General features: G+C 33.4%; 1 protein-coding gene across 1 annotated transcript in view; it reads right to left on the reverse strand.

Moving 5' to 3' along the window:
* The window catches only part of LOC123014596 (carboxyl-terminal PDZ ligand of neuronal nitric oxide synthase protein), a 46,635-nt gene that overhangs the window by 18,562 nt on the left and 5,905 nt on the right, over positions 1–22,168 (reverse strand). Inside the window, exons 2-4 of the mRNA XM_044413790.1 lie at positions 21,809–22,136; positions 219–290; positions 75–167 (exon numbers count right to left, since the gene is read on the reverse strand). Coding sequence (XP_044269725.1) covers positions 75–167; positions 219–290; positions 21,809–21,916 — 273 coding nt within the window. The 5' untranslated portion in view covers positions 21,917–22,136. The remainder of the gene's footprint in view (positions 1–74; positions 168–218; positions 291–21,808; positions 22,137–22,168) is intronic.

Below are 22,168 nucleotides of genomic sequence, written 5' to 3' on the forward strand. Positions count from 1 at the left end.
GGGCCACAACCGTTAAAAGTATTTTCTTGTACGTGCAGTCGGAATACAAAGTTTCAACGTCTCCCCTTGGTTACCTTCTTCTTTTTCCTGAGTGTAACTTTAACACCATCCACCGAGACTTCCACCGTCACCTTCTTCTTCTTAATTCCTTTTGCCTTGAATTCGTACTGAAACACACTTTAATCAGTCTGAAACCTTATAAATTTCTCTATATTTACTCGTATCCTTCGCATGGCCGCCACGATTTCCACCCTGCTGGTCGGTCGAGGCACGTCCAGCATCCCGATATACTGCAATAAAAACTCAAATCAGAACAAAATTTTAATAAACAAAGTCCAAATTTTGAGAATTTGGCCAAAATCGCTGCCACTTTTCACAGGGCTTTCCTGAAATTATTAGAAGCTATATGTAAAGCTTTATTCTCTGTTCTTCCAGTCAATTTTTAACATTTTCCCGATTTATTACGGGGGCATTAATGCATTTTAATTTAATTCTTGAGTGAAATATGCATTTGAAATATGATTTATCACGCCATCCTAAAATTTGATTGAAATACAAGCTATCTTATTCGTACACGTGTTTAACTTGTTGGCTTTCATGTTATTTTTATGCGGACGAGTTACTTTTATTAATTTTTGGCCTGTTTGTGCTATTTTTCCATTCACTCTAATTCGAGCTTTGAAAGATTTGTGTCGACGGGATTTGCTGACAAAATGTTTTGCATGCTAACAGGAAAGATATGCCAGTTTGTAGATTTTACGAGATTGTTAAACTTAAAAGCCTTGAGGTATTTATAAAAAATAACATAAATAAATGTAATTGTATGTAAACGTAACAAAGTGAAAAGAAATAATTAACTGAAACTGGCGGATATAATAATTAATTGTAACTTTATTCTTAACAGAATCCTTTTATTTTTTGAACACAAAGAGTAAATTAATATTCTCCGGTAATTAAAAACGCGTGAAAGTTTTAACTTATTCCAACAAAAACAAAATACGTTAATTAATTTATTATATAAAAGCCGACTCAATGTTTATGTCTTGGTTTATTCTTGAATAAAATATAAATCGGTATTTTTGCGCTTTCACGTGCTTTTTCTACTCGTATGTGTAGCAATTTTTAAAATTGTTGACTAACAAATAATTAAAAATCCCTTTCTGGTATGCAGAAAATATCTATTCAAAACTCCTACTCTAAAACTCATCATAAACCATCCGCTTTAGTTTAAAAAATAAATCCTGCAGTTTCGCCGAAATTAAACCAAATGTAATGAATACAAATTGTCAACGAGATCCTTTTTTAACACGTCCTGTTGTATTTTATTTGCTTAAAACACAGCTTAGTGTAAAAATGTGTAAAACACATTTGGCGAATTAATTAGTTTTTAATTCAGACTTAGTCCCTGTAGAATTAACGAGGTTTCATTGTGTCATATTTCAGGCGATATCTGCTTTATTCAATATTTATACAGTCGTACTACATCCTTTCTCTTTACAATGAACATGAATAAATATTACGCGGAGAATTTCCCACAGTGAACCAAAAACTTTGTCCGAGAAATTTTCGATTTATAGATGGGTAACAGATCCCAGAGGACAATTCACCCGATACCAAAGCCTCAAGCTCTTCTCGAATATCTAAAACATACAATTTATGTTGATTTACAGAATACGTTATTCCATTATCAACCTTCCATATTATCTTTCTCTGCTGTGACAATATTGGAAATACAGTATTTCAGAATAACAGAAAATCTAATATAAAAGAAGCACCTACTGATCGGCAACCAATTTTACATTTACTAGCCTCATCACCAGGTCTGAGATTGCAGTGGAAAGTTTAAACCCGCAAAGTCAACACGGAAGTAGCCACACAAACCGTGCTGACTTAATTGCTTTTAACTTACAGCGAATATAAAACACCCACAAATGTTGGGTCAACAAGCACTAAAAAGCTCTTTTCAGAGTGAACTTCGACACTGAAACCGTTTTCAAAAAAAATCGCCGGCTTAAAAGCTTAGTAGCTAGTCTGATTCAAATAAAAAGTCAACTTTTACTAAACTTTCCAGACGCTTAATCGCAGAAAAGAAAATTATAAAACTGAACAAATCGTGTCATTGTCTCCTTAAATTCTTCCAATCAATGCAGAGAAACCTTTCAAGTTAAACCGCCTCTACCAGTTCTTTTACACTAAAATCAGTAATGTGAGACTGCCAGTCCAATTAACCGGAATTTTGAAAAGAAAAAATTAAATCACTGGAAAAGAAAGATTATGACGTAAGATAGAAGTTGCAAATGAGATTTAATTAATAGGTATGAAACATTTCAATATCAGACAAAGACTTCGAGGGGTTAACGCACGCCGCTGATTCCTAGAAATAGAAGAAATGTGATCACTAATTATACGCGATGGTCACCACGTCTCGGCGCCGCGTTTATTTCGGGAGCACACATGTGTTATGACGTCACTTTAGCCGAAATACACAGGTGATTGTTTTATTTTGGCTCGTGTACGCTAGAGTAAAACGCCACTACTAAAAATCTGGACGATTTGTTGCATCATCGGTACACAAAGTGGCTTTGAATTCAAATTTACCGCAGTTTTTTGTGTGACAGTTGACTTAACATTAAGCGCCATCTTGTGACTTGTATTCCAATTTTCATATGGCATGAGTTCGCCCTCTAGATATGCAAATTAGTCTCTTTGAATTGCTAATAGGTGCAAAACATAAGGAAAAACAAAATGCGTGAAATATTACAAACTTAACAGGATTTTGTCGTGTTATTTACTCAACTGTGGCTCTGTAGCCTTATCCTGTCCGCTTTGAAACTAGAGAATTGTCTCTGGCCCTAAACAAATAACTCTCTTATTAATATGCTGAAGGAAAAGCGCTCCAGCTCAGTCGATAAATCCATTAATCTACGAATATTGCCCGGAATTAGGCAACGATAATTCATGATGAACTCACATCGCTTATTTTGTTGTTTCCTTGACATTTGAGATTCCACCTCAGTACTTATTTTGATGATTATAGTCAGTTGTTGCCAACATCTGGCAGACTCGTTTACGAGAATCGAGAAAAAGTCCCATTTTGGGAGCAATTTGCAAAATCTCATGAAATGGCCATCAACATATTGCCTTGTCATGCGATCGACTTTATTGACACCTGCAGCAGTGTGTGGTGATTTAGCACATGCCTTCGCCAGATGCGGTCATTATTTTGATAGAAAAATTTCAGGGTTTCGACCTGAAAGATTTTCGGATAGTTAAAAATTCCAATTATGTCGGGTTCATTTCCGATTACAGAACCCAATTTATGTTACCGGCTTCAGGGTGCGGCTACGATAAATATGCGGTTACACCATTCATGAAGAAATTATCCAGTCAAGGCGGTTCCTTAACGCGTTATGGCGTGTGTGTATGAGACAGGGATTTAGACGCCGAGACAAGATTTTTGTAGTTTACTACAAGCCTTACTTCGAGGAAATAATTAAGTAATTAGGAATTTAGGGCACGTTTTATGCTGCTGAAATACGACATTAAACTTTACAATTACAGGTTAAGAGTTAAAACATCGAAACAACATTAAAGTGTAAAAGTCTCAGACTGTTACAAATGTTTCTTCGTCAGAGAAAATCAATAGACCGTTCGTTCGAGTAAAAATTGTTTAAATAAAAACAGAACTCATCTCTGAACACACTTGGAAAAACGGAATGAAACCAATCAAGCTTGAAGCTTGAAGAAGTTTGAAAGTGACGACTAAGAAAAAAGTGTCTGGAAAACTGTCTTGTTTACAGTTTTTCTAACAAACATTATTCTTAAATGAGAATTTAATGTAAATCGTTGTTTCTGTAACTCTGTGAACTGCGTTAAGACATTAAATTCTTCTCATCACACGGGACGGTACATAAAATACAAAAAATATTATACCAGTCTTCTGTTATATGCAATAACAGCACCATTTGTAATCAGTTTAATAAAATACAAGTACCTACATTCTTAATATTAATGCCAATGGCGATCTTAGCAGTGTAAAATAATTAATTATTCACTCATGTGATTAATCATACTGCAATATTTACTGCTTTTCAGAAAATTAATAAAGATGATTGCATCTTTTGCAAGACAAAATATTTCGATCATTTCCTGCAAAAAAAAAACAGTATTCCGCCTAAAAACACGGTTGTTAAATGAACTAAATAAATGAACCAAAGTTACATGCTTTTAACACTACCTGTTAATTCACACTTCCTCATTTTTTATTTTTAACCCCAATTTGAGAGACGTTATAAATCTGTTTTTTTAATACGTACAACAAATAATAAATTGAATAATATTGATTTTGAAATTCCTTTGTTTTCTTCTGTTTTTTTTTTTCTAAAAAGCAAATTAGCTGACTTATTAAGTTAACTAACAAAACTTTTAGTACGCGTCAAGTCCTAGTGGTATAAAGTTGAAATGAGTATCTTCAAGCAGCTCCCCTTCATAAATTTTGATAGATAAAAAATTAAAATATCTATTTTTTATACTAACAAAAATAGAAAAACCATTGCTGTAGCAGGTCTCTCCATATTACATTTTCATAATGCAACATTAATTGCTGAAAGCTGAAATGAGCTTTTTCAAGCTGTTCCCATTCATAAATTTTAATAATAAAAATAAAATATGTATCTTGATACGTTATTATAAGAACAAAAATGGATGAAACTCCTTTTAAAACAAAAACGTTACTCTCCTAGATCTATCTGTATTACATTTTCATAATGTAATATTAATTAAATTGTGAAATTTTGAAACTTTAATGAAGTCTTTACGAACAAACTTATTTAAAGTTAAGTAATTAAAAAGTTAACCAAGAGTAGTTTGCCAGTGTGAAACATTAATTTCCAGTACATACAATAATCCAATATTAATAAATCAACACAAAACAAAACATCAATGTTTTGACGTGGTCACAAATTCTGAATTGAATTTATTTGCAACAAATAAAAATTTACACACACTGTACTAATAAAATAAAATAAAATAAAAAAATGATTTAAACAGTGTCGTCTCCAATATCTGTTTACTTTCGATTCGCATTCCACCACAAATTTTAATTGAAAAATAACGAACTATAATGGATTGATCCCTTCATACATTTTGAAGGCAGGAGCGAAATTGCAATATTGATGACTCCTCTTTCATTAGTAAGTCGGAACAATGTAACATCACTTTATCCATAAACAAGTCGAGTTATTCCTGCGCAAAAAATCCCAAAACGTCCATTATCCCGGCGGCCACAATTCATGTCGTGCTAGCCAAGTCTGAAATGAACAGCTCCATATCCATTTAAATTACGAGTAGGTTTGAGCATTCATTTCTTCGGGGATGTTTTATGCGAGTCTACAATAGGCATTCGTAGTAGTAATCAAAGCTTCGCAGACGATCGTTACAAAGCCTCTCACGTCTGAAAACGTCAGAAAAGGACATCCATAGAACCGAGAGGAGCATTAACTCGTATCAAGGACATGCAGATGCCCTCATAAGTTACCTGTAATTAATAGGGCCGTCAGTTAAGGGCGGGGTGAATTTACATTCTAAATTCGGAAGGTTCGATAGAGCGTCATTTTTTCCAGCGAGGAAATTTATGACGAGAGAACACTTTTTCAAAGTGCAAAAGCAGAAGAGTGCGTTGGTACAAAAAGAGAATAGGAAATTAGACGCGGTGTCAATGCAGCGAGGTGGAAATGAAGGAAAATGCTACTTCTGGCGTCACACGGTGTTAATTAAAATCGCCGGTTTTCTATTACAATTGGCCATCGCCCGACGACCACCGGCCTGAATCTGTCCGTGGCATTCCTGGCACGTCTTTCATCTCAGTTACCTTCGCAATGAGGATGCTACGTAAACGGATAATCAACTAAACTTGACCTAGGCTGGCGGTTTTTGTCATCAACTGAGTCGTCAATTTATAGCAGCTTATTTCGAACAAATGGAGCTCCAGTTTGACATGGACGATTATTAACAATGTAGTCCTGGAGCGGGAAAACTGAGATAATGTTGGATTTTATGTGAGGAAATTTTTATAGACGATCAGAGACCGGCATAAAATCGGTGGTAGACGTGACCAGCCGACCATCACGAAGAGTTGTCTCTAGAGGACGCTTGTTCGTATCATGCACCAAATAAATTCGAAGATATCGCATTTTCGATTGGATCACCACACCATTTTCACTTTTAATTAAATTCTAGCTGTCAAAAATGTATTTTTGTCGGTTCTTCGACGTAGTGCTTTCTCTTCAAAACTAGACTGTCTCAATAAGTTTTGATTTTGAGTAAAATACAATGTGATTTTGAAATAACTGACCAAATTTTACAGGATGTTAGACCATAAGGTCGACCATGACATACAAAACAAAAAATCGCTCTATAAAATAAGAATTCGCACCGAAATACAAACGTATTTTTGATTCTTCGGTCCCGATTTTTTTCAGAGAAAAAACTGTTAAAACAATACAGAACAAATAATCACATGTCACATGTCCTAAAACAACGATAATAATCATTCTTTCTACATGATTATGTATAAGTCACAGAGCCAAGACTTAACTTTTTTATAGCAAAATTCTGTATTTTTTAAAAATCGTAACTAACTTACTTTTGTACAGAAACTTCTACATTTAAAAAAAAGTTGCACAGCGGCCAAAGTTGTAACACTTATGCGTAAGCATAATTATTAATTATTCATATGCAAAGTTTGATATTATAATGAAGTTTCAACTTATTAGGATGTGACTAATATTTATTAATCAGTAAACACAACAAAATATCTATAAAAGGCATAAGTTATAAACCACATTTAGTATTAGTAGAAAAAAAAAATCAAGTAATTAATAAATTAATAACGCAAACTTTCATTCACATAGTTACGAGTTTTGTTATTAACCTTCATTACCGAAAAATAGTGTCCCAAAAAACATTAATTTGAGCTGTGATTCCTTTAGGTCTGGAAATGCATCCTAAAGAATCAAGAGCAATAACTTTTATAAAAAAAATCACTGCGGGGTTGCTGCTTCTTTTTATAACAACAGAAACAATTTTAAGTCGTATTTGGTAGAAAAAATTTTCGAAAAACATTTCCAAAACAAAATTTTTCGCCTTAAATGCATTTTTTTTTTCATCTTAAACGGTTACTGAAATCATTAATATAAAACTTTTCACTCGTTATTTTCGGAGAGCTTTAACTTCCTTAGAAAGCATATTTTGAGAGGTTTTGTTAATCAATTTCAAATTTTAAAAAGACAAATAAATCAACAAAATGGTTCAACAATTTTTATTTACAAAAAAAAACACTGTAGTTACGCCACAAGTTGCAAAATTGTAAATTTAAGCACGTTAAACAGTTTTCAGCAGTTGGTTTAAAGATTTATAAAATAAAGCATTATACAAGTATTATCTTCCACTGGAACCTATTGATCTGTTTTGAATCTCAATATTTCAATACCATTTTCGTGCATTCGCTCAAAATTCCATCACACCATCTGAAAACCAAATCCTTTTTCGCCAAACTAGAGCATTTGCAAATCGCGTGATTAAAATAAAAACACAGTTACACTCGACACATTAAATAATCATCACGACCCAATTTGTATCCAGCTAGTGCGAAAAGTGGTTGCCAGTTATCTGTCAATTAATCCTCTTCGTCAAAAGAGACATGAGCGAAATGGAACTATAAACCGTTAAAATCCGTTTCGAATTTTTATTCATGTGCGACAACAAAAGTTCAGTTAGATGTAATATTGATGCTTTTATCTCATTATTTTGAGCTGGTGCTGGTGGTGCTTAAGCGCAGAGATTATTGCACAAATTTTACATCTTTAAATAAGAGTAGCATTGCGTTATCTGTTTGGTCTTTCAAATTTCCTAGCAATAGTTGCTACGTCCAAACCAATGTTAATAATCAAAAAGAATAAACCTAATTTGTATTAAAAGTCATCACTTGTTACAATCTGTGAACACGACTGTATTTCCGCATCATCTCATTAAAAATTCAGCCCACATCGGCGGTCGATTAGAATCCAAAACGTGCGTAAGCTCGTCCTTGAAAATTTGATTGTTGCGATGACCTCAACGAGACCTGATCTAAATTTTCACTTTCAAGATACGAGTATTCTGCCTCGGTTACAATTCCAGTTGAAACAAAATATCCTTGAAAGGAGACATAAAAAAGTGAATTAAAATGTGCGTCCATTTGAATAAATATCGGTCTTTTTACATTCCAAGTGGATGTTGTCTAGTGATTATGCAAGGCTATATTACGGTACGTTGCATCTGCAGATGGATGAGGCGACATTTGCTCGGTTCAGCAGTTTCAGTAATTTTGCGTAAAGCTGTATTTTCTGTTAAATAAGTTTCAAAGAACTTCGATAAAGAGAAAAACGAATCAAATTAAGCTGATTTATATCATCAGTCCGAATGGTTCCAGATCTGCTAACGATCCAAACGGGAAAAAATTCAGATACTTATTTATGGTAAAATTTCTCCGGAGCAATTTTCCTCTACATCGAATAATGAAGCTTTTTCTCAACTTCGTTCCAAGAAGTTCTAGGCCACTGCGCCAGAAACTCGAAGTTTTTCGTGCACGTTTTCCCACCGAAAAGAACTAATCGAGTTCACACCTATCGCTAAGTTTTTGTGAAGTCATAAAATTCAGTTGATTTTACTGCGGGTAAATCCCTAATGTATCGTGATAAATTCCTCTGGGATACAAGACCCTTGGCTCTTGACACGTCGTGGCCGTTGACCGAAAGTGTAGCTAGCAAAAGAGACAAATCGTGCATTCGCCAATGATAGGAGAGATTCCTCAACAGTCCTGAGGGGTTTACGAATTGGAGGCGGTATCTCCTCTGTGGCGGCGAGAGTTCATTCTTGTGAGATTGCGGACGATTTGCGTTTCCCAAATTGCATTGCAGATTGTTTTGAAAAACCAAGATAGTAGCAGGGGGTTGGGGAATTAACGACAAAGACTAGAGGTGGTTTAATTAACTTTTGTCTTAGTTGAAAGCGAGTTGCTGATAATGTTTCGTGTGGTCTAAAAAGGAAATACTTGAAGTTTTCCGTACATTTTTTTTTCACTTCCAACTAAATGAAATAAAATTATGTATACATAACTTCAACAATTAATTGTTTCGAAGTTTAATAAAAAAAAACGAGAAAACCAAAGAATTTTTTAAATTACTACCTATGTAATAGAATTCAAGTGATTTTCTTTGATAGCCATCGCATAGATTCCTACCGTAACTAAAGCTCTTTTCATACAATTGTAGCAGTAGTAGATCATCCTGATAGCAACTCTCTCTTTTCAAATTGTCTATTTGATTTTATAAATCAGTTGGTACATAAAAAATATAAATTCAGTAAAAGTTCTGTCAAAGAAGATTTGCTTGGAAATCCCAAAACAAGAAAAAACATTTTTATCCGCTTTAATAACCGCAAACTTTTTTAATTAAAAGTTAAATCTTGTAAATCCAATCCATTCTATTTTACTTTATAAACGCATTTCAAACTTATTCGTTTGCAGAAAATATTTGGAAATAAATCAATTTAGTCATCCACATCTTGACCTTTCCAAAGTTCCAACAAATTATAAAGTGATTCAGTGTGCGAATTTCACATTGCCAACTTCATTAACGACACTTGGGACTAACTAACTTTGATTTAAGTGTGAGCATTTACAGAACTCTTACAACATTCAAGTTAATTAATTAATCTGTATCGACTGCTGAAAGGTCACAGAAATCGCCCTGAAAAAAGCAGCTTTCAGCCTACGTCAAAGTGATATGTAGTATGTATTAACGGTTTTGCGATTCAAATTATCTTACAAATTCCTTCAACCAGACGTTTCCCAAGAAACTTTTTACTTTACCCCGAAGTTCGTGATTAAATTTGTATAAGCCGTCTGCAGAAGACGAAATATGAAAGAATATTATTAAAATATTGCCAACATGTAAGAAATTTGTTTGCATGTGAGCAGCAAAGACTAAACTTCGAATCGTAACGTCACGTTCGCGTTTGCAAAAAGCCATTTTGCGACCAAATGGAAAGAAAATATCACGCAGTGAAAAGTTTATTTCGTGTGCAAACAGTGTCCTGTTTGCCTCCACTTTTCCCAATTAAATTCGACAGTGGCAGTTATGTGTTGGAGACAACGCTCAAACGAATTTAATAAAAATCTAAAAAGGAATTTCCTTCTGGCTCATTTCGGACTGAACGTGTCACAAAATTAACATTTTGTCGAGCGGTAGAGGCGTTTTATGCCGCTCATTCTCCTTTAATCGAGGGACGTTGTGGCGTTTTACCCTGAATTGTCTCTCTAAAACTAGTTAAGTAGAGAAGAGGTATTTTCATCATTGAAAGTATGTATTCACTAAATCAGACATAGGACATTATCCAGGATTTACGAGCTCTAAATTGCAAAGTTAACTGATCGAAATGCCAACCTCTGTTACACTTTTTGGTTTACGATTGATATGTCCGGTAATCATGTCCTTGGTATAATTATCCCAGTGACAATAATTACATGACCCGTATACTTTTAACGATCAAATTATTCAACCGTGCAGGAATGAACCACCTGCAATAACTCTTTCAATGCAACAATTTTTCTGAACCATTAGAGTATCCTTGCAAAGATCTCACATAAAGTATCAAAAATGAGAGCAAAAGATTCTATTTTATGTTATCGCTTAGCTAACAGATTGTGCTATTTACAACCAAAGTTTCTTTATTTGTCAGAAGCACAAATGGCGCAACTTTTTTAACTTCTGACCACAAACAAAAACAGCAATTACGGAAATTTAATTATATTTGGTTCGTTGCCATTATGGCAGTTATTAATACTGCGTATTGGTTAGTTAGTCAGGATGCTTAAATTAATTTAACTCTTAGCTTATGGGTCGTTCTGCACAAATTGGATGCAAATTTATTTCATGTGTTGCCTACTACGAGTTTAATTACTTTGAATGCATGTAAATGCAAAAAACGAAAAAAGGTTTAACGCTAATGAATAGCATTGGGGAAAAAAACTAATGCAAAATTAAATTCTCAATTAACTAAGTAAATGTCGACAGATAATTTATTGTTTGATTTGTTAATAATGTTTATAAAAATGTTCATTTGCCTGGTTCATTGGAATTCAAAACACCACATTTGTCAATATTTTTAAAATTATTTAAGCTTTAAGTCATATTTGAGCAAAAATTCAACTTTAAGATACCAAACTGTTTGAAGCGATAAAGTGTTAGAAAAACTGACGATATGAACTACAAAATGTGAAAATCTTAATTCGGTCGGTGTCGGTTGGTAGGATTGTTTCCTTTTATTCTTTAAAACCGCGAATTTGGAAATAATTTCGATGTGTTAGTCAGAAGAGAAAAATCGTTTAGTTTCTTCCCATTGGCAAGCTGGAACAATGCGAATAATGCTGATAAATCGAAACATGTAGCAGGAGAGACGTAAATCTTTGTATCCTTTCTTCGAAGCCTGTTGATTGATGAAAATCCCAGTCGAGCATTTTGCTTCCCGATATATTTTTTATAGTCGTTTGATCTCGAGAAACCGTTTCATAATTGATTGCTTTCCCGACCATCTGGACACAACAAATTAACCAAAAAAAGGATCAGTCGCTCCTCGAATGTTTTTGAGGCCCATCACTCTCCTTGTTTTCGGTTTTAATTTTGCAGGAGGGTATCTTTTTAATCCCTTTAGCAATTAATTAATCACTCTCTGCGTTAAATTATTCATGGTTGGTGTCCTCCCGAGCCGATAATGTCCATCGGATTATAAAGGCTCGGATGTTTTAATTTCTTTTTTTCCGGACAGAATTGAAATATTGGCGGCCGAAATAAAGGGAAATCTTCTCCCTGAAAATGCCCGGAATTTTAAACACCATTGTGATGGGCTGAAAGGCCAGCTTTTATTTCAGTCAATGTTGACTTTAAAACAATATGATCTCTTTGTTGCGATTCGCGTGGTTTCTGGCTCTTTTGATGTTACAAATTGGGGAAATTGCCGTTTTTTTTTAATCTCGTGGCTTTAATTTGCGTCCCGAGTTGATCTCGTAATCAACTGGAAATTAAAGGATCATATTAAAAACTGAAATATTTAACCTGTTGATACAATCAAAAATATTAATTTTGCCACCTGACGTCATAAAAGTCTATATTCTAAAAATAATTTATGGAGAGGATAACCTGTCGACGCTCTGTTTATTTGAATTTCATTATCATTCCTGCTATTTTAATTTTAGCAGTTGCTGACTATAATAAAAACGCTCGACACAACCATTGAACCAGGAAAAAGATATAATTATCGTAGACCATTGTTCAGGGCACTCATGCAGAAAAAGTTTGGAGAGTATCATTGAACTTGATATTGCGATTAAATACTTAATTATTGCATGACATTTGGGGCTAAATAACGACGACTTTTAAAAGTACTAGAATTAATTACGAGGTACTTATGCACCTACATGCAGAAATTTTCAAAATTACACATGTAATTGAAATATGGTTAGCATAAATCTGCCACATACACTGCAATATATGAGGATGCAAGTGTTGAACATGTTGTTTATGCCTTGGACAATTTATAATAACGTAAATCGAGGATGTTTTATAAAACATTTCTTAAACAAAAAAGAAAAATATAAACCCAGATAAACTCTGTTGTTTTACAGAGCTAGTTTTAAAGTAGACAACGAGATTTCTTACTTTTTCCCACAGCTAGTAGTTATTGTCTGTGTCTAATAAGGAACCTGTAAGGTATGGATTTCTTACGAGGATGACTTCTAGGAAGATGAAGTGGGTCTGCAAGCCGATTTAACAGTAACTTCATTCCAATGTAGCAAAAATAAATAATTAGTTATTTATTACCTTCTAGTTACACACAAGTTACGAAAGGGAAATTTATTGGACCTATTAATGTTGTTAATAATATTTGAGAGAAATAGTTTCTAATATCTGCCCACATGTAGAAAATTTCAATTGACTGCAAATGATTAAGTTGAAAATAAAAATAATATTTGAATTTGAACTTTTTTCATGGTATGACCAGGACTGGTATGACTCGTTATGACCACCACTGAAATAGGTAAATGTACAGCAAAGAAGTAATTACGAATAGGTATATCTCTTGCTCTTGAATTTTCATCATTTTATAGCCAAGTAAATTGTTCGAATTACTGCATCTCTTTCAGGAGCAAGCATAATTGTTACAAAGTTTATTGCTGTTCCACCTATAAAACTAAACAGTTATTAATTTTAAATTATTTCTTTAGTTAGACAGAAATACAATGAAGTTAGTTAAAGCTTTTTCTGGTTGAGAATAAAGTGAGTAAAAGAACTCTTGTTGGAAATTAGGAGATGATGGCGCAAGATAATTGGTCTTTAACTCGGAATGAGAAAATTTTCATCGTGTAGCAATCGGCATGCTCGCCGGGTGCAATAACGCTGGAAAAACTTATTGATAGCGATACTCCCGTTCCCGAGTGAAATATTAACGATCTGGATATTATTCCAGTCAGGCAGCTTCGAACAATTCCCTAATCAAGACCAGATCCCAATATTGGAAGTTTCCGGACAAAACAGTTCTAATCTGCAAATTGAACACAATTTTCTTATCTCAGTGAGGAAATCGTTCGAAGTCAGTTATCTCAAGTCTCACTTTTCTCATTCGGCCGTGATAAAATTCGGTCGTGCATAAAAGTTGGGTTTATTTTGGAAAATCCCACGAGGCTAAAACGGACAAAGGATTTCCTGGGTATCATAACAATCCAGGATTTACTCGATGTAAATTCTCTCTTCTTGTAATAAATTAATCGAAAATGCTTTGATCTTGTCGGACAAGAGCCATTCCATTTTAAAGGGACGATTAAGTTTTGTGTCTCAGCTAGGGTACTCTAAACATTATTTGAATATTTAATCGGCTAATCGGCACGAAAACACGTTTTAATTAAATTCAAAATTGGACCCGGAAAAAATACAACCACAACAAAACTCCGAAATCCTCTTTGGGAAGCGCTTCGTTTCTTTAATTCGATCTGAGAAAAGATGAACATGAGTCGGTCCTTTTTCCAGGAAGCTTTTAATTGTAGTCCGCTCTCTGATTTCAAGCTTTTAATTTTGCATAAAATTAAGAAGCTAAATTAAGAAAACTTTTCGGAAACTTCCCCGGAATAAATCATTAAGGAGATGGAATTTGCTTTTAATAGTGCTTCTCATGGTGTTTCGTAAAAAGGAATGCGGAGGAAGTTGAAAATAATTTGTGTGGCGGGCTGAAACTTCACTGAAAATTGAAAACAAGACCGATTTTCTTTCTAAAAGAGAATGCAATAACAAAATAATCGTCATAAATCACCAGAAACTCCTCGAAATAAACTGTTGCTTGGTATGATCAAATTAATTCAGTTTACGCTAAGTGTTTGTTGAGATGGTCACGAAAACGAAGAGTTTGTATGAAGTTGTCTCTTCGTGTAAACGATTCGTCAAAACAAACTTTTAACTCTAAATGTGCTGAACGTTTTTATTAATAGTTAGTCTATTCTTATTTATTTGTTTCTTATTAATCCTCAGTTCGTCTCTAATCAAATAAATTTTTCAAAGATATTTTGCCTGAAGTTCAAATCCAATCTGATTTTGGTAAAAACTCTTCAAGTGGAAGATTTCAGTTTTTCTTTCACATTGTTCAGTCACTCATAAAATACTTTAATTTTAAACGTTCAGTAAACACATTTTATATTCATAAAAAGCTACTCTTGTAAAAGGCAATAAAAATAATCCGATTCAAAGAAATTGTTAACGATGTTAAATATTCAGACTTGTGTCCTGTAGATGGTGAATGAAGCGTGTTATAAAAAAAATTGAAACCTAATCGAAGCTCAACTTCCGTCTTTGATCGCTTGATCGGTATCAGCTTTCATAGTTAGCTGTCAACCTCAAACACAGCCTTTGTAACAGTTTTATCACTCGACATAAATCCAAAAAGTCGAAAACATGAATAAAACTGCACAACAAACGAGCAATCTCTTTACAAAATGTAAAATTTTCAAAATGGGAAATAATATTTCGCGTGTGCAACTAACAATGCGTTCCTTTAAATCCTGAACACGTGGAAAATCCTACTTTCCCCTTAATATAAGCCACCCACATCTGCGTACCGCCATAAATCACAGATGCTTTATTATTAATAAACACAAACTTCTGAAATTTACGTTTTATTTACAAAGCAAGTAAAAATTTGCGTCAAATTTATTATCTTGGTTAAACAAAATTAATAATTGTCGGCCTCTATAACTCAGAAAAATGAAATAATAGTTGGATGCGTTCCATTGTACCCAGGATCAGCTGTCGAGACAGGTACCCAGACCGGTTTTAGGTAAACCAACCCATAAGCCCGCCCACACCCATTTTTCCGTTGTGGGTAAATAATGGTCGGCGTCCTTGCGTGATGTTTATGAATACACCGAAAGTTATGTACTGTATTGTCGTTTGATTTATGGTCAGGAAGCGATTCCTGAAGTCTCCAATTAAATCAATTACGACAAAATATGACCCAAAAATAACGGAAGCGTTGTTTATTATGACCGATTATGCAGATTTTCCTCTCGACTGTCATCAGCAAAATAAATTATTAAAACATCTACGGAAAGTTTACGCGAAACTGACTGACGAGGGACAGCCTAAGAAGCTCGCCCACGATTCCCGAAATATGAAATTGTTGAGTGCTAATGATAGTTTGTTATGAAATTAATGTAAAATCGAGGAAAAAATATTTTTATTCGTTTCTCGTACATTTCAATATTGGCATGAACGTCAGAAAAATAATGAACGTCGTGTTTATTTTGCTCTCCTTTGCGTCAAACAAATCATTGGAAAGATCAGTCAAGACGGCTTGATTGCTGGGTATTCGGTTTGAAGTCTTCGAAAGCTTTAGAAAGCCGGCCGCGAATTGAAGGGTTCTTGTGGGGCTTTCTTGCTTTCGCTACAAAAGGGTATCTAAATTATGAACTGTGCTCGTTTTTTATTGTTGAGTTAAGTTTTACCTGAAATGAGATGTTTTATGTGCAGACATAAACTTGTCGCTGCAAAATGTAAATTTAGTTTTTCATTTTTCTCGACACGTGTTTGTCATATCACATTTTCTGGTTTTTTGAGCAGGGCCTCGATTCATTCATTTTTTCAGTTTGACATAGTGGAGAATAACTCTGACCTGTTTTGCATGTGTATTTTCTTATTTATTATTTGATTCACCCACGCAAGCTAAAACGTTACCTATTTAGTAAAAAAATTCTTAATTTTGTATTTATTATTTATTCCAAACTTAATTTTTTGCCTTGATGCAACCTGAAGAACTACTTATTTTACTTTTTCTCTGACACTTTGACCAAGTTTCTGCTTTCAGTGATAATAAATTCTAATAAAAGTATTAAAAAATTAAAAATTAAGCCTTTAGGTGCATTCACAATTTGTAAGCAATTTATTTTGCAATAAACATACAAAGAGCTTAGAAAGTTCCAGCCACTTGCCATTCGTTAAAACCTAGTCACATTCCTGTTTCTTGAAAAAATATGACATGAGCCGTATTACGGTAATTAATGACACACATCAATAAACCTTGATTCTGACAAATTAAAGATTATTAATTTTTTCCCACTTGTAAGTACTTGAAAAAACATGAATACTAATTTGCAGTTTCTTATTTGTACTGCACATATAATTTATAAAATACAAAATCATTCAGTAGATATTTTTAAAAACAATATCTACACAGCTATTTCTGCTCTTTATAAAACAAGAGTCTTCCTTCATTTTAAAAAATTCAAAAAACACATAATTGGCACTGTTTATCTATAAAAAAAAAAACATCAGTTTCTAAATATATTGGTTTAGAGTAGTTTCAATTAAAAATAAAATATTATTTTTAGCTTAAAATATTATCCTGATAAGACAAAAGAGAAACGGAGCCTTCGTAACAGTGTACTGTTACCGGCATCTGAGAAAAAGTCTATAAATATTAAATATTGACTTGAAAAATAAGGCGGAAATAAATAAAGTATCCTGTTAAGATAGCGCATACTCACCTAATAACACTCCCGAGACTAAAACCGTTTCAAATCTATGTAAATTTTATCATACATCATGTAAATGGTTTCTTGGCTAACTGAAATTAAACCATGCATTCCAAAATAACTTTCATTTAAAATATGTATTTCAATGAGAGTGAATCATATTTTTCTCTAACTCTTGTATAAAAATCTTATCTAATATGTAAATATTAACTCAAAATACAAAAATTTTCAACTCCTAATATGTTTCCAAGTAAAAAAGACTAGTTTAAAATCAGAATTGTGAGAATCCTAAAAAACCCATTAAGTGTCTGTCTAAAGAGCAAATAATATTGTGAGAAAGTTTGTTTGTCAAATGAGTAAATGGTAAATCTGAACAAAACGATGGTAAAGATATTCCGCGTCTCCTGACCATATTTCAAGTTATTTTAGGTGGCTTGTCGATATCGTGGCTTCGCTGTAATTTCCAGTTCATCCACCCTTCCAGACAAAGCCGTAAGGGATGGAACAAATTTCCTGCGAGTTATAAACGGCAGTCTACAACCCGGATTGCATACGAAATTTTTTTCAAGATTAATGAAGACATGTGAGATTTTATTGAATATAAGCTCCCTGCAACCGAGACAAGATTAAAGTTTACAGCGAGCGAACCAAAGCAAAAAAGTGTTGTTCCCAAGCTTCAGACAAATCGAAACCATAATTGAATTATTTTTATTTCTTGCAGAAGTACAGAAATACACAGAGAGAAGATTGTAAAAAATTGAAAAATGACTCAAGTCAATTTAAATAAATATGGAGTCTGGAAATAAAAAATCGTACCTCATAACTATAAGCCTCAAAGGTGTATTTTCCCAAACAAATGCTGTACAAAATTTTCTTAGAGATGAAACGCGTATATTTTACCCCAAGGTTCGTTGCCACTGCCACTTTTTCACAACGATATTCGCTCCAAATCAATTATTCAACTTGACATTAAACCTGAAACTTAGTCAACCAATCAAAATTCGATGAATCGTGAAAAGTTTTGTTCGTAGTCGCAAGCTGTAAATGGATTTATTAAAATTGTTCCAATGCACAATTTTGGAGTAATATTATTTTCTCTTCCACCGCCAGATGCGACGTTCAATGCGAAAAAATTAGTTCATTTATTTCTGATTTAGAATTCCTTCAAAAATATCTTACCACAAATGAAACATTGCAAACAAAAATTGAAAAATATTTTCCCCGCTGCTCGCTTCATGAAGTGCAAAAATACGCATAATTGACCAGAATAAAAATGTTACACACTACATTTCATCACCGTGTGGTAAAAATCGATAGCATTTACGCATCAATTCACGTGTTTTCAAACAGAAATAACAACTAGCAGAATTTAGAACTCTTTCCCTCCATAAAATGCAAGCAAATGCGCTTTCAATTTCGAATAATTGGCAAACGCGAGGAAACTGACTCCGGGGAGCAAATCTTTGGTCGTTCGCAACCGAATTGCTGACCATTTATTTATCTTCCTGACGAAAAATAACAAGTGGTGGATTAAAAGAAAAAAGTATTCAATACTTGTGACAGTTAAAATATTTTTAGATTAGTATAGTAATTCAAAAGATTCTTTTAAATGAATTAAATAAAACAACTATGTTTTAGGTAGAAAACTAACGAAGTAGTACTCTAGTCAATTTAAATTAGCGAAGAAATGAATATTTCTAATTTGCCCATCTTTGAACTTATTAATAATCAAGTAATCAGTAATCAGGCATTTAACAACTTAGCAAATATTTTTCGTATAATTTTTTTACAATTGATTAAAAAATTGAACTGTAAAATAATTGTATTTTACAAAGTATGGCCTTGCAAAATGTCAAGGTAAAACTTTGACACAGCTAGTATTCCCGCCAAAACAACTTTTTCTTTAGCGGTGTTCTTCAGAAATTCGGTCAAAGTAATGCAAGCAAAATTTCCGTATTGTATTAAGCCATAAAATCAAGAAAGTATGGCAATCAATAATAATAATAATGTGCAAATTCATTAGTTGGAAGTTTGGCAATCAATAATAATAATAATAATGTGCAAATTCATTAGTTGGTATAGTTGTTATTCAAAACATATACATATATTTAGCTACTTTACAAAAAAAAAAACATAAATGAAATAACTCCTTGCTTCCTTTGAAAAAAAAAATATCTCAACGTTAATCGTTAAGATGTTCATAAAATATGTATTTCGTAATATGATAAGTGTGATTATGGTCACTTGAAGCATCCCACATTGCTTTAAAACCCTCTTCTATTTTAAAAGTCGTTAACGCCTCGGCACTAACCTCAAAGGATACCAGAAGCCGCCTATAAATTAATTGCAGTTGTAAAATTTAAAGTTTTGAAAATCTCTCTCACAAACTAGTGAATCAAAAATTATAATTCAGTTTTTCTCATAAGCCATGAATCATTCCCTTCTCATGCAACCCTGACATTTGTAGAGCAGATCTCCCCTATCTTCGACACGAAATTCCACTACTACTACTAAATAATTTATGAGATTATTGTTTTCCTGCAAGAACTTTTCGTGGTTGCAAATCCAAACTCTACTTTCAGAGATAACGTTGCTCGCAGCATTTCAGTTATTGAATCTACGCTCGCCCACTCCAGAAGAATCATCGGCATTCGCAGGAATATCGTTTACAAGGCTGTGTGAATACATTGAATGAACATTCCGATCGTTTAATTAGCATTTAACGTAGAAAAATGACATCATAACACGTGGCCGTTGATACGAAGATCAGTCATTGAGACGCAATTACCTTATCTGTTACAAAAGAAGTAAACAAAGAACTTGAAAATCAATAATGAGATAACTGTGTACTTTCTATTGCAATGCAGCTCATGCCTTAACCTTCGCGTTCTTGGTAGAATTGCTACATGGGTAATTTGCGCAAAATGAAGAAGTAAAAGTGAGAAATAAAAAGCCTCCTAAATCGCCCACATGTATTGATTAAGCATCCGTGAAAAGTACAAATTGCGCTTGATTAAACAAAATTTTCTAGGGACTTAAATTGTAATAAAATGTAGTCTCAAAAGGGTTAGCTTTCTTGTAGCTGACACTAGCAGTAGATTCAAGCTGCGAATAATCCTAAATTAGGTGACATTACACTTCGCAACTGTAACTAACATAAGTTACAAATGTTACTAACATCTGCTAGCTTTGATATCGTCTACTAACTGAATTAAAAGCCGTTGTGGACTTCACCTAACACAAAAACGCACCAAACGCCCTTAAAAGTACTACAATGCAATTAGCGCCCCTTAAACTAATTGTTTAGCCAAAAATAACTTTATGCTTTTATATTAAATTACAATAAAAATTCGAGTTCGTTTTATCTTGAGTTTCTTGGCAGCGGTTCAAGATATTTTTAGACGGCAATGAAACATTACAGGTAAATTCTATTTACTGTCAAATCAGGAAAATTAATCTTATATTCAAGATTCTATTCAAACAAACTTGGTGCGATTTAAATAAACAAAAATGATTAATCGAGCGACGATTTGAGAGAAGAATTCCCTCCTTGAGGATCAATTAATTTGCGTGCTTATTACAACAGGACTTCCCCGACAAAGAAACCAGAGATTGGTGTGAAATTGGATATTTCTATACAAGTTTTCTGCTGAAAATTGTAATTTCGCAAGACTTGGGTATGAAAGCGATTCATCCTTTTATTTCGTTACTTTTCAAAAAGTCAATCAAAAGGACGAGCGCTGGCGGGCCTGAACCTCATCACAAGGCTATGGAAAGACAAAATCGACGAAAGATAATTGCACCCCTAGAGGAGTTGCCTTTTCAATTTCAAGAATAATTTTACAAAAAAATAACGTAGCACAACAGTCACAGAATGTTATTGCATAAACCGTTGTTAACAATTGAGTAATAATAAAATATTAAAACTAAACACTTTAAGTCTTCAAACTAAAAGTATATTCAAAATAAATAAAACTTTAGAAAAATGCAACGATTACTTTTTGATTTTGCTAACAGACACTTTCATAATAACACAGATTGTCTAATGCTTTAACACTGATTTCTATGTCAAAATAAGAGAAAATATGTATGTAATTCAAGAAAACCCTTGAATCAAAATCACTGTTTTTTGGGTTGAGTTAAAAAAATCCTTTTTTAATTTTTCTGTTAAGTTCAAAACAATACAAAAAAAATATGAAAAAAAAAACATCAAAAAATAAATTAAAGATCCTTCCAAAGAATAGTGAAATAACTGCCAAAATCGTGACGTAACAAAGTAACTAAAAATATATTGAGGTTAAATAAAATTAAAACCATTGTAATAATTTTCTTCTAACAGATCAATTTGTAAACATGTTTAATGGACGAAATAAATTTTCTTTTACTCTCATTAAGTTTAATAAAATTCGAATTTTATTTGTTATAAATCCAATGTCTTTCATTAAGGCAATAATTTAGACAGAATAGAAATATAAAACTGAAAAATATTCCGCTCGTCGTTCATTCATTCTTACTCCAATTTTTAACAATGCCGATTATTCTTGAAGTAGGTGAAGGTTCAACAAAATCGGAACTTTCCTCAAACATAAACAAAGAAAATGCATTATTCATCTTCGATTTTCAAAGCTAGAATTATTGGCATCCCACATCACGCGTCTTAAATCTTGGTTGAAAAATTCCCGCGTTAGTCGATCTTACCTTCGCTTGAAACGTGATTCCATGGTGGAAAGCCTCCTCCGGATGCAGCGGAATTCTCGTATCATAATCGTCATTTTGAACTAAATCGTATTGCTTTTTTGATGGCATCGTCACCAAATCACATTTTCACGCACGCACCGAACAAAAACACACTTTGGCACCTGAAATACTGTCGGATTTTGAGCACGTGTTACACTGCTGAAGCTGAAGGACTAACTATGAAACCGCGTGGAAAACGGACCATTTGAACCATCACGTTAGTAATTGCAGCGTGATGATTTTTCTTTGTATATTTGTCATCGTATGGGGGCCATGAATCACGCAACACCTGGAAAAGAAAGGATTCGAATAAAGCACAAG

This window comes from Tribolium madens, unplaced genomic scaffold (genome assembly GCF_015345945.1).
Source record: "Tribolium madens isolate multiple individuals breed KSU strain unplaced genomic scaffold, Tmad_KSU_1.1 Scaffold_97;HRSCAF=244;Tcas5.2_LG3a, whole genome shotgun sequence".
NCBI lineage: Eukaryota > Metazoa > Arthropoda > Insecta > Coleoptera > Tenebrionidae > Tribolium > Tribolium madens.